The sequence below is a fragment of the Pleurodeles waltl genome, chromosome 8, assembly GCF_031143425.1.
Source record: "Pleurodeles waltl isolate 20211129_DDA chromosome 8, aPleWal1.hap1.20221129, whole genome shotgun sequence".
NCBI classification, from domain to species: domain Eukaryota; kingdom Metazoa; phylum Chordata; class Amphibia; order Caudata; family Salamandridae; genus Pleurodeles; species Pleurodeles waltl.
The window spans coordinates 451,784,688-451,798,298 of NC_090447.1; the positions used below are offsets into that span (position 1 = coordinate 451,784,688).

At 43.4% G+C, this 13,611-nt stretch overlaps 1 protein-coding gene across 1 annotated transcript in view; it reads right to left on the reverse strand.

Annotated features, from left to right (window-relative positions):
• Positions 1–13,611, reverse strand: part of TXNDC9 (thioredoxin domain containing 9) — a 157,735-nt gene that overhangs the window by 55,459 nt on the left and 88,665 nt on the right. Inside the window, exon 4 of the mRNA XM_069204388.1 lies at positions 6,861–7,115. Within this exon, the coding sequence (XP_069060489.1) occupies positions 6,861–7,115 (255 nt within the window). The remainder of the gene's footprint in view (positions 1–6,860; positions 7,116–13,611) is intronic.

Consider the following 13,611-nt stretch of genomic DNA (forward strand, 5'->3'; position numbering starts at 1 on the left):
TCCATGTTCTTTGCAAAGGGGCACCCTCCAGTTTCGTTACGTCACTGATTGCCACTGTAGTTCCTGACACTGAACAAAACTACTTTGTGTGGCAATATGCTCCTTGTGGAAGAGCAGAATGCGATCACTCACAGTAAAGCCAGCCGAAAGAGAGAGAAATAGAAGTTTAATAAAAACAAAATGTCTTTGTTAACACCAGACCTAATTAGGGACCAAGACCCACATGTAGGTAGCTTTTTGCATGTCGCAAACAGCGACTTTCGCTGTTTGCGACGTGCAAAAAGCACATTGCGATGCACAAACCCAGTTTTGCGATTCAGTAACCTGGTTACCGAATCACAAAACGGGTTTGCGACTCGCAATTAGTAAGGGGTGTTCCCTTCCTAATTGCAACTCGCAGTGCAATGTAGGATTGTTTTGTGACCGCGAACGCGGGCGCAAACCAGTCGCAGTTTGCACCCATTTCAAATGGGTGCTAACACTTTCGCGGAAGGGATCCCCGTGGGACCCCTTCCCCATTGTGAATGTCACTGTAAACATTTTTTCAGAGCAGGCAGTGGTCCTGCGGACCACTGCCTGCTCTGAAAAAATTAAACGAAAACGTTTCATTTTTCGTTTTTGTTATGCATCTCGTTTTCCTTTAAGGAAAACTGGCTGCATTACAAAAAAAAAACTGCTTTATTGAAAAGCAGTCACAGACAAGGTGGTCTGCTGTCTCCAGCAGGCCACCATTCGTGAGGGGGTCGCAAATTGCGACCCACCTCATGATTATTCATGATGTGGGCATTTGCGAAGCCTTTGCGAATCACAGATGGTGTCAAGGACACCATCCTACATTCGGATTTGCGACTTGCAATTTGCAGGTCACAAATCTGAACCTACCTACTTGTGGCCCCAAATTCTTAAAGAAAGTCACAAAAGTGCACCCATGGTATATGTCGTACCCCTATAAAATATTTGTGAACTGTATTTTAGCGTGGGTAAATACGATGTGTAGATTTGCTCATGTGAAAATCTATTGAGCATTTGCAAGTTCATTTTCCCTCCAGCCACTTTCTTCCCAACCCTGGAAGAAGTTCTAATTCTGCCATTGTCAGGAGTAAATGTCCAACCTTTCTTATTATGGGAAAATATTAGAGAGAAGCTGGTAAAAATCTTTAAAACATGCAGGTTAGTAGGTTTGCAGACTCAAAGGCATTCCAGCCTTGGAACTATTGCTTACTGCTTCCTCCAGCCCCAGTATGCAGATCTGCAGAAAGGTGGCAAAATAAGGAAATTGCTACAGTAGGGATTGAAACTCCAAGTATTCAAGCCCTACTATGATAGTAGCCCTGGCATAATCAGAGAGGCTATTAATTGCTGCCATAATTTGTCGCCACACTACATGGCACCAAAGGGACAAGTAGATCTTTTTACAGGACAAGTAGATTTGAGAAGCAACCTGTCCCCTGGACAAGTAGATATTTTAATAAATTCCACACCCCTGTTTCCCTCTTGTACCCAAGAAGTGGGTCTTTCCTGCACCTTTCCAGCTGACCAGTTCCAATTTGAACAGCCCTAAACACTGCTGCTGGCCTCTGGAGGAGTGACTAATAATCCCCAAGTGCTGTATGGAAGGTCCTTCGACCCTTGGTTGTGTCACTGTGTACTCCTCTTAAAGTTTCCTGCAGTCTGGGACATAGAAACCTCTTGACTTCAAAGACATCCAGAGGACTGTGATCCATCAAGCAGATACGATGAAGGTGCATTGCTACTCGGCCAAAGATTCAGGCTGCTATTCTCAAAGCTTTTCCCCCACAACAAATCTCATTTAGCAGGATTTTGCGGAGTAGCTATCTGACCTCATGGAACCATCTTCCGCAATAGCCTGAATCCTTTCCCCACTGGAATGATACAACAGGCCTAGAAAAAAACATAAGTGTTACTAGACCTACAGGTCGAGTAACTCAAATAATCAATTCGACCTAACTAATGTACTTGACCCATAAACGGGTCTCAAATTGTGTGATCCTAGACAAATAGTTTACAGAGTCATCTTTTTCTTCTTTCTCACATATAATTGCATCTTCAAATGAGTGATCTCAGCATTTCTGCAGTACAAAAAAAAACTTGTTTGATTAAGCAGACTAAAGTTTGCTGCATGTATCACAAGAAACTCGCCCACATACCCATGGCGACTAGCCCACATAACCCAGGACTTTTTAGCTTACTGACATTGCCATCAGGGCAGGAGTGTTTCTCAGTTTGTTTAAACACTCAATTTTAATAAATATATTACTAAACCATGATATGGTAACATATTGTCATCTACACACAGTACCTTTCCAAGAAATGTCAAAAAAACTCTCCACTAGCTTGCAGCTTTACTGATAAAAATATATGGTATATTAACAATCTGTGACAATTGGCTTTCAGAAAACATATCCTTTGCACATCAACATGTGAACTATTCCGATTTGTTTTCATCCTATTAAAATATTTTTTTTCATCACACAGAAATATATAGGAGGGCTTTCACAACTACTGAAATATATTTTGAAATGTTTGCACAGTTGACTTAGACATTTAAATGTTGTGTGTTAGGAAAAACCTGACGCCCAATATCCTTTTATTTTACATTATAAGCAGCAGGTGTTACAGTTCACCTTACAAAGTCCTGTAACCTTGCAGTCATAAGGAAAATTAATTTTAAAAAAAACTGACTTGACCTTCGACTGTGAACACAGAGAAAATGTGACATAAGAACAAGATTAAAGGCATCTATTATAGCCCCTCCACTTTTTAACTGAACAGAACACCTGTTCAGTGTCAACTCACCAGAAGGGGAGAGTAATTCCTAAAAATAGCTCAACCTGATCAGATAAGACAGTCAAGTAGATTTTTCGAGCCCTGTACAAGCACAAAAGTGCCTGAATCCGAAAGTAGAAATCTTAACTGGGAGGAGGTGCCAAAAGTATCTGGCCAATGAGAAGCCGTCCTTGGGTACGAAGTTCAAATTTCCCCTGCTCTGAGCTTTCCCACCAAACATCAACAGCTTCACAGGGACCTTGTCTAGCAGCTATTTGATGTTATGGAGCCCTCTTTGGCCACAGCCTGCTCCCTTGCCCCCTTGAGGGTATTTGACTTCCATTTCAGTGACTAAGAGTTCGGAGGTAAAATTTCAGAGTGGGTGCAACCTGGTTTTTGCACCAGACCTGCACTGCATCGCAGTGGATCTCAACTTTCGCTTAAGTTTCAGTCAAGGACAACCAGAAGACGTTGATTGGTGCTTAAAGCTCTTTGCCACTGTTTTGAACCTTGAACTTTAAATACATTTATATTTTTGGTTCCCCATTTTTGAATTATGGCATTTTGGTGTTCTTTAATTAAAATGTACTGTATTTTTCTAAAATGGTTTGGGATTCTTCTAGTGTTATATTTCCATTTTATTACTGTTTGGGACTGCATAAATACGTTACACATTGCATCTAAATTAAGGTTGTCTTCTCTGTGACAAATACCAGTGGGTTCATCTCAGGTTAATGCAGAGACTCACACTAACAAGGATTAAGATTATTGCTTAAAGTGACTCATCACCCCCTTAACTAATATCCCCAATAGTCTTCCTGTACTTTTGGCTGGAGGCTACCTCAGAGTACTGAGTTAATTTATTTGTGTCAGCTGTTGCTAAGGTGCACCACCAGCACTATTTTTTCCCCACCAAGACTCTTCAATCCTCAGGCGGCCACCCTGGTTATGAAAGGAGAAAAAATAAAAAAAATCACAACCCTGATTCTCAAGGACGGTGTCACTGAATGACGTATGGAGGTCCACTCTAATGTCACTGGGTCAGCATTAGTGCATATATGTAGGTCTCTGCATTGTTAAGTAAAGGCTTCAGCCTGCCTGGGCCACAGAGCTGGTGACAAAGAATTCTATTTCCTCAGTACCCAAATCTTCACCATACTGCTGCTCCCAAACACCTCTGTTTGCCTCTCCACTAAATGGTGGAAAAATGCAAAAAAATGGGACTGTAAAACTGCTAAACAAAAAACTATTTTACCGCAAGACTTGCCTTTTTATTGAGTATATTCAGACCGGATGTTAAAACGTTTTTATAATGGCAACGTTCAGGCTTCTCTCTCGTCTTTAATCCACTACGCCGGTCGACCAAAAGGCTCAGTTGTCTTGCTCCCCCTCACTGGTCTCCTTCGCTTTGAATACAAGAATAAGAGGGATCTTTGGCCTTGCATTTTGCCACTTATTTTCCAGGGGGGGGGGATGGGGGGGTGGACACAACCTCAGTTGTCCCCCCGCCTCCTAGTATACAGGTGGCCCTTTCCTTTCTCCATCTTCCTGGTATGAGACAGATTGTAGAGGCCCTAATCCATGCCCCCGGTTGATGTGGAGAAGTCTATCATTTTGGGCCCAGCTACATTCATAATTACGACCCTTAGACAATTGTCCCTTTGGTAACTGGCTGCTAAACGTGGCTCTGTATTACATGGTGAATTGAGGGCTTTGAATGGTGAGAAATAATCTTAGTATGGGCCATCATATGCTCTACAATCCTTGGCACAGGTTGGAGATGCAGATTGTTTTTTTCTTCACTAAGAAAACAGCATGAGCTGGAGTGTCAGTTTGAATAAATGTCAGTGTGAATGAAAACTGCAAGAGTGAAAGGTGAGGGGTGAGTGGTAGAAGGCAAGAATAGTACAAGCATGATGCATGTGAGTGAAAGCAGAACAAGTGACAAAAGTGAGTGAGGAATGGTTGGGATGAGAGCAACTGTGTATGAGAGAGGAGGCAGAGTGCAAGGGCAGAAGTGTGAATCCAGATGTGCTTAAGAGTGAGCAAAAGTAGCACAATTGTTCTGAAATGAAAGTTCTGAATCTGGGCATTTGTTTGGTATAGGCTGTGATATGTTTTGTCACGGGGGGATGGACAAAGGTCTTCATCATGGAAATTATTCAGTGAAATTGTGGTTTTTGTTACATTCTTGATACTTATAATAATATTGACCCATCCTTCCATTTGAGTCTCTGCAACAGGTTCTCTCAGTTGGAATGACTAGTTTGTTCATGTCTATCAGACTATGGTGCTGCAGGGCTGAGGATATGAGCAGGCTATCAACGATTTTCTTATCCTGACTTCCAAGCTTCTGTGTGGCCCTGTTGTGTCCTGGAGAGACTCCGCACCAAAGTCCATGTTCAACCGGCAAGTACATTTTCCTGCTGACCCTTTAACAATTCTTCACCTTTCTGGATGTTCATCTAAGATGAGGAGCTATAGAGCAGCAGCTGTTCTGGCAGTCAAGTGCCTCAAGCACTACTGTCTGGCAGGTTGGTCCCATACACAGTGTGCCTTAAATAGAGTTCACTAGGGCACTATTTGCCTTTTCAACACTATTATATTGAGGCAAGCCATGTGGCTCAAAGCCCACTTTCAAGTGGATCTTTGTATACATCACAGCCACGTTACACCAGCAGTACTTGTTCAACAATGTAATGCCATTTCTACAGCACCTCTTGTACCCAGTTAGGGACAAATCTAAAACTGGAAAGTTGCCTTTTGTATGCCTGCCATGACTGACTGAGACATGATCACCAGTATACAAGGATAGGCATGGCATCTCTGGTTTAGTGAATAACACCTTTTTGGTTTCAGGTCCCACACGTGCCCCAACCTTGACACATCCTTCCTCATGGTACATTATAGAAAGTACTTACAACACGCAGACAACATTTCTTATATACTATATTCTGGGTCCAATTAATAATCAACAGCACCCGCCATTCAATAATATTATCATGCACCATCACTCCAATGCAGCTTCAAATGGTCATACTCTTATCCCACATTGGACAGAAAAAATGAACCTCTTATGCACAACATAGCATTTATGCCAAATACTTGCCTAAAACTACTGTCAAACCAACAGCACAACAACCAAAGACTTTGATTAATTCAACTTTAACACAACACTGCATCATAATAAGCCATCATCCATACAAAACACTTCTAAGCTAAACATTTAACATCTTCTCTACTATTCTCAGACGAACACCAACAAACATCCAATACAATTAATATATAATAATGGCCAACCAAGTTCCACAAGAAAATGGGCCCAATTACATAATGCACTACGATGCCTTGCAAATGGTGGCTGCTACAATAAATAACCTGAGCAGCAGCATTGTTGTACGAGCTGTGAAACATGTTTATTGTACTACTTGAGGTTGCGAGATATGTGCCATTTTTTAAATTCTTCACACCAGCCTCTTTCAATGAGATTCAGTTGTAACATATGATCAAGAATCGATTTGGAAAAGGTACAATTCAAAGATGAAAGTAATTGAAACTTCGAACCCTCATTCTTTGTCTTACAAACAGTCATATTCAGATTAAATGCTTGAAAAAAGGAGGACGACAGACTGAGGAGTTCATAAAATGGAAATGGTGACATTTGGCAAAAAACAAATGAAAACATAAACCTAAGGCACTGTGTAAAATATTATGAGAAATCTTTTGTTGACCTCTCCACTGCTGCTCTAAATAAATGTTCAATATTAATAAATATATTTAAAAATGGTCTAATGATGTCAAAACTGGCACCTTCTCTGTATTTGCAGGGTTATGAACGGCATGATTTCTTCGGTCACACTAGATCATAGCTTTCTTTACCTTTTAATCATCATCACTTTCAATACATCCTACTTTCTACACCATTTAAATGTGTTGTGTTCCAAAATACATTTTTGAAAAATCGACTTCAAGAACATATTGTCATCAGTTGTAAATTTCAGCTTTCTACCCTCCCCCCCCCCCCCCAAAAAAAAAGGTCTAGTAAGGGTTTTGTTTTCAAATCCACGTATTACCTGTAACTGATGATATCAGCACAGCCTAGTCGCCACTCCAAGATCTCTGTAGTGAAGTCATCTGTGTTGCCCAGGTCAGTGAAGCCAACAACATAATCTTTAGTCTTCCCATCTTTCACTAGTGCTAAAGTCGGTATCACTTTGATGCGAAGCCTCTCAGTTAGGAATGGGGCTTTCTCAACGTTCAGTTTGATGAACTTTGTCTCGATATGTTTTTTTGCCAAAACGGTTAAATGCTTATCAAATATTTTGCATCTAAAAATAGAAATTGCAGTTAGAATCACAGGGATGAGCTTGCAGCAAATCACATGAGAGACTAGCATGAGCATTCTTCATTCTTTTTTAGCAAAACTGACTACTTTGGAGAGAAATAGATGGTGGATAAGAATGAAAATGTCACTTACCCAGTGTACATCTGTTCGTGGCATCAGTCGCAGTAGATTCGCATGTTCTGCAATAGCTCGCCATCTGGTGTTGGGCCGGAGTGTTACAAGTTGTTTTTCTTCGAAGAAGTCTTTCGAGTCACGGGACCGAGTGACTCCTCCTTTTGTCTCCATTGCGCATGGGCGTCGACTCCATCTTCGATTGTTTTTCCCCCGCAGAGGGTGAGGTAGGAGTTGAATTGTAGTAATAGTGCCCATGCAATGGAGTGACTAAGTATGCACCTATTTAAGGTTGAGATGATACATATATAAATAATTGAAGGTAACTTCCAAACTGCTACAGGCTCCCGGGGAGGCGGGTGGGCACATGCGAATCTACTGCGACTGATGCCACGAACAGATGTACACTGGGTAAGTGACATTTTCAGTTCGATGGCATCTGTCGCTGTAGATACGCATGTTCTGCATAGACTAGTAAGCAGTTATTTCCCCAAAGCGGTGGATCAGCCTGTAGGAGTGGAAGTAGTCTGAAATAATGTCCTTAATACGGCTTGACCTACTGTGGCTTGTTGTGCGGATAACACGTCTACACAGTAGTGCTTGGTGAATGTGTGAGGCGTAGACCATGTGGCTGCCTTACATATTTCTTGCATTGGGATGTTTCCTAGAAAGGCCATGGTAGCACCTTTCTTTCTGGTTGAGTGTGCCCTTGGTGTAATGGGCAGCTGTCGTTTAGCTTTAAGGTAGCAGATTTGGATGCATTTAACTATCCATCTGGCTATACCTTGTTTTGAAATTGGGTTTCCTGCGTGAGGTTTTTGAAATGCAATAAAGAGTTGTTTAGTCTTTCTGATGTTTTTTGTTCTGTCAATGTAATACATTAATGCTCTTTTGACATCTAATGTATGTAGTGCCCTTTCAGCTACGGTATCTGGCTGTGGAAAGAACACTGGAAGTTCCACTGTTTGATTTAGATGGAACGGTGAAATAACCTTTGGCAAAAATTTAGGATTGGTCCTTAGGACGACTTTATTTTTGTGTAGTTGTATGAAAGGTTCCTGTATAGTAAACGCCTGAATCTCGCTTACTCTTCTTAGGGAAGTAATGGCGATGAGAAATGCCACCTTCCAGGTTAGGAACTGTATGTCGCAGGAGTGCATGGGTTCAAAAGGTGGACCCATAAGTCTAGTTAGGACAACATTTAGGTTCCATGAAGGAACAGGTAGTGTTCTTGGTGGTATAATTCTCCTAAGGCCCTCTATGAATGCTTTAATGACTGGTATTTTATATAGGGAAGTTGAATAGGTAGTTTGCAGGTATGCAGATATTGCTGCAAGGTGAATCTTAATGGAAGAGAAAGCTAGGTTAGATTTTTGTAAGTGAAGCAAGTAACCCACTACTTGTTCTGGAGTTGTGTGTAATGGTTGTATTTGATTAATATGGCAGTAGCAAACAAACCTCTTCCATTTACTTGCATAGCAGTGCCTGGTGGATGGCCTTCTTGCTTGTTTTATGACTTCCATACATTCTTGGGTAAGTTGTAAGTGCCCGAATTCTAGGATTTCAGGAGCCAGATTGCTAGATTCAGCGATGCTGGATCTGGGTGTCTGATCTTTTGGTTGTGCTGTGTCAACAGATCTGGCCTGTTGGGCAATTTGATGCAGGGTACCACTGATAGGTCTAGCAGCGTTGTGTACCAGGGTTGCCTTGCCCAAGTTGGTGCTATCAATATGAGTTTGAGTTTGCTTTGACTGAGTTTGTTTACCAGGTAAGGAAGGAGAGGGAGAGGAGGAAAAGCGTAAGCAAATATCCCTGACCAGTTCATCCATAGGGCATTGCCTTGGGATTGTTTGTGTGGGTATCTGGATGCGAAGTTTTGGCATTTTGCGTTCTCCCTTGTCGCAAACAAGTCTATCTGAGGTGTTCCCTAGAGTTTGAAATAAGTGTTCAGAATTTGGGGGTGAATTTCCCATTCGTGGACCTGTTGGTGATCTCGAGAGAGATTGTCTGCGAGTTGGTTTTGTATCCCTGGTATAAACTGTGCAATTAGGCGAATTTGGTTGTGAATTGCCCAATGCCAAATTTTTTGTGCTAGCAGGCTTAACTGCGTGGAGTGCGTCCCCCCCTGCTTGTTTAGATAATACATTGTTGTCATGTTGTCTGTTTTGACGAGAATGTATCTGTGAACTATTATTGGTTGGAAAGCTTTTAGTGCTTGAAAAACTGCTAGAAGTTCTAGGTGATTGATATGCAGTTTTGTTTGATGTACGTTCCATTGTCCTTGTATGCTGTGTTGATCGAGGTGTGCTCCCCACCCTGTCATGGAAGCATCTGTTGTTATTACGTATTGTGGCACTGGGTCTTGGAAAGGCCGCCCCTTGTTTAAATTTATGTTGTTCCACCACAGAAGCGAGAGGTAAGTTTGGCGGTCTATTAACACCAGATCTAGAAGGTGACCCTGTGCTTGAGACCACTGTGATGCTAGGCATTGTTGTAAGGGCCTCATGTGCAGTCTTGCGTTTGGGACAATGGCTATGCATGATGACATCATGCCTAGGAGTTGTAATACCATCTTTGCTTGTATGTTTTGTGTTGGATACATGCGTTGTATGATGGTGTTGAAATTTTGAATTCTTTGTGGACTTGGAGTGGCTACTCCTTTTGATGTGTCTATTATGGCTCCCAGGTATTGTTGTACCTTGCGTGGCAGAATTTTGGATTTTGTGAAATTGACGGTGAACCCTAGTTTGAAGAGGGTTTGTATGATATGATTTGTGTGATTTGAGCACTCTATTAACGAATGGGCCTTGATTAGCCAGTCGTCTAGATATGGGAACACATGTATTTGCTGCCTTCTTATGTGTGCTGCGACTACCGCTAGACATTTGGTAAAGACTCTTGGTGCGGTTGTTAATCCGAAAGGCAGTACCTTGAATTGGTAATGTATTCCTTTGAATACAAACCTTAGGTATTTCCTGTGCGATGGGTGTATTGGTATATGGAAATAAGCATCCTTGAGGTCTAAAGTTGCCATGTAGTCGTGCAGCTTTAGCAATGGCAATACTTCTTGTAGTGTGACCATGTGGAAGTGGTCTGATTTGATGAAAGTGTTCACTACTCTGAGGTCTAGGATTGGTCTCAGTGTTTTGTCCTTCTTTGGTATCAGAAAGTACAGTGAGTAAACTCCTGTGTTTATTTGTGTGTTTGGCACTAATTCGATTGCATTCTTTTGCAATAATGCCTGCACTTCTATCTCCAGGAGATTGGAATGGTGTGTTGTTAAATTTTGTGCTTTTGGTGGTATGTTTGGAGGGAATTGTAGAAATTCTATGCAATAACCATGTTGGATAATTGCTAGAACCCAAGTGTCTGTAGTGATTTCCTCCCATGCTTTGTAATAATGACCTATTCTTCCCCCCACTGGTGTTGTGTGGAGGGGGTGAGTGACCTGTGAGTCACTGTTTAGTAGTAGGGGCTTTGGGGCTTTGAAATCTTCCTCTATTTCTAGGGAATTGCCCTCCTCTATATTGTCCCCGAAAACCTCCTCTATACTGTCCCTGGTAACTGGACGGTGTGGCTTGTGAGGTGCTGGCTTGTGTGCTTTGACCTCGAAACCCCCCTCGAAAGGGCGTTTTACGGAATGTGCTGTAATTCCCTCTGCTCTGCGGGGAGTAGAGTGCGCCCATGGCTTTGGCAGTGTCCGTATCTTTTTTGAGTTTCTCAATCGCTGTGTCCACTTCTGGACCGAACAGTTCTTTTTCATTAAAAGGCATATTGAGAACTGCTTGTTGAATCTCTGGTTTAAATCCAGACGTTCGGAGCCATGCATGCCTTCTGATAGTTACAGATGTATTAATTGTCCGTGCAGCTGTATCTGCAGCGTCCATGGAGGAGCGGATCTGGTTGTTGGAAATGGTCTGTCCTTCCTCGACCACTTGCTTTGCCCTATTTTGTAAGTCCTTGGGCAGATGTTCAATGAGATGTTGCATCTCGTCCCAGTGGGCTCTGTCATAGCGCGCAAGTAGTGCCTGGGAGTTCGCGATGCGCCACTGGTTTGCAGCTTGTGCTGCGACTCTCTTACCAGCTGCATCGAACTTGCGGCTTTCTTTATCTGGGGGTGGTGCATCTCCAGATGTGTGGGAGTTGGCCCTTTTCCTAGCTGCTCCTACAACAACAGAGTCTGGTGGCAGCTGTGTAGTGATGAAAACCGGGTCCGTAGGAGGCGGCTTATACTTTTTTTCCACCCTTGGTGTGATTGCCCTACTTTTGACCGGCTCCTTAAATATGTCTTTTGCGTGCCGGAGCATACCAGGGAGCATAGGCAGGCTTTGGTATGAGCTGTGGGTGGAGGAGAGTGTGTTGAACAAGAAATCATCCTCGACCTGTTCTGAGTGGAGGCTTACATTGTGATATTGTGCTGCTCTAGCCACCACCTGAGAGTACGCGGTGCTGTCTTCTGGTGGAGATGGCTTTGTAGGGTATGCCTCCGGGCTGTTATCTGACACTGGGGCGTCGTATAGGTCCCATGCGTCCTGATCTTGGTCACCCTGGCTCATGGTGGTGTGAGCTGGGGAGTGTGATGGAGTTTGTGCTGGTGAAACGTCAATCACGGGCGGAGGAGAGGGTGGTGGTGTAACTCTTTTCACCACTTTTGGTTGTGGTGTTTGATCCGTCTGGAACTCCAACCTCCTCTTTCTCCTAATGGGGGGAAGGGTGCTTATTTTTCCTGTCCCCTGCTGAATGAAGATACGCTTTTGCGTATGGTCCACATCAGTTGCTTGTAGCTCTTCCTCAAATCTATGCTTCTGCATTTGGGAGGTTAGCGAGTGCTCTTCTGTATAAGAGCCTGAAGCTGGGTCGCTTGCAGTTTGTTTCGGCATCGAAACTTTGTCTGCGTGTTTTTTCGGCTCAGAGGTGACTTTTTTCCTTTTCGGGGCCGAAACCTCTCGGCGTCGATCTGTTTCGGTGCCGCTGTCTCGGCGTCGAGCCGTGTCCACCCCGGCATCACGGTGTCGAGGCTTGTCTCCAGCACTTTCTCGGTCCCGAGAAGGCTGCGTGCCGGTGTCTCGACCGGAGTCGGACGATCTCGGCACTGTTTGGGCCTTTTTCGGTGCCGACGGTCGGTCACCGAATTTATGGGTCGAGCCATGGCCTGGTGGCAGTGGCGTCCCCTGGGCCTTGTAAATGTTTCTCTGTGTGGTTTTCGACATCTTACTCACGGTTTGTGTATCGTCGAATCCTTCGGAGTCTGAGTCTTGGATCGAGAAGGTACCTTCCTCTTCCTGTTCCTCGAACTCCCGTTGGGCTGTCGGTGCGGACGCCATCTGAAGTCTTCTGGCTCGACGGTCTCGGAGTGTTTTTCGGGACCGGAACGCACGACAGGCCTCGCAGGTGTTTTCGCTGTGCTCAGGTGAAAGGCACAGGTTGCAGACCAAGTGTTGGTCTGTGTAGGGGTATTTATTGTGGCATTTGGGGCAGAAACGAAACGGGGTCCGTTCCATCGGCGTTCTTCAGCACGCGGTCGGGCCGACCAGGCCCTGACGGAGGATCGAAAAACTACCCCGAAGGGCACCGGAGCTCTTCGATCTTCGATGCGGTGTTGAATGTAAGTACGCCGATCCCGAACGCAACAATACCGACGAAAATCTTCCGAAATTAGCTAATTTTCCGTTCCGAAACTCGGAGCGACAGGAACACGTCCGAACCCGATGGCGGAAAAAAAACAATCGAAGATGGAGTCGACGCCCATGCGCAATGGAGACAAAAGGAGGAGTCACTCGGTCCCGTGACTCGAAAGACTTCTTCGAAGAAAAACAACTTGTAACACTCCGGCCCAACACCAGATGGCGAGCTATTGCAGAACATGCGTATCTACAGCGACAGATGCCATCGAACATAAAGTTACTTACCTGTAATCCTACTTTTCATTCACAAGTAAACTCTCTGAAAATATGAAGCGGACCACCCCCAGAAAACTTTTTCTAATAAGCTCTTTCAAATAAAAAAAATGCATCAAAACAATGAAAGCATGCCTGAAAGAGGCAATTATTTTCTGTCCGGTTTAAAACTCAAATAAAACAAATGCATCAAAACAATGAAAGCATGCCTGAAAGAGGCAATTATTTTCTTTCCGGTTTAAAACAATTAAGCCAAATAAGTTAGCGGATTTGGGTCAAGGAGTCAAAAACAAAGCATAGTGTTTAGTAGAGCTATAAACTGATTTCCAAGAGGCTGCCCTACTAATGTGCGGTATGAGGGCACTTGTCAAAGCAGTCACTTTCGCTCTGTTAAAACAAGGTTATGTTCTGTTTATAGTTATAATAATACATGCTACTGTCAACACAACTATGGGCAGATTTGTGGAGTCC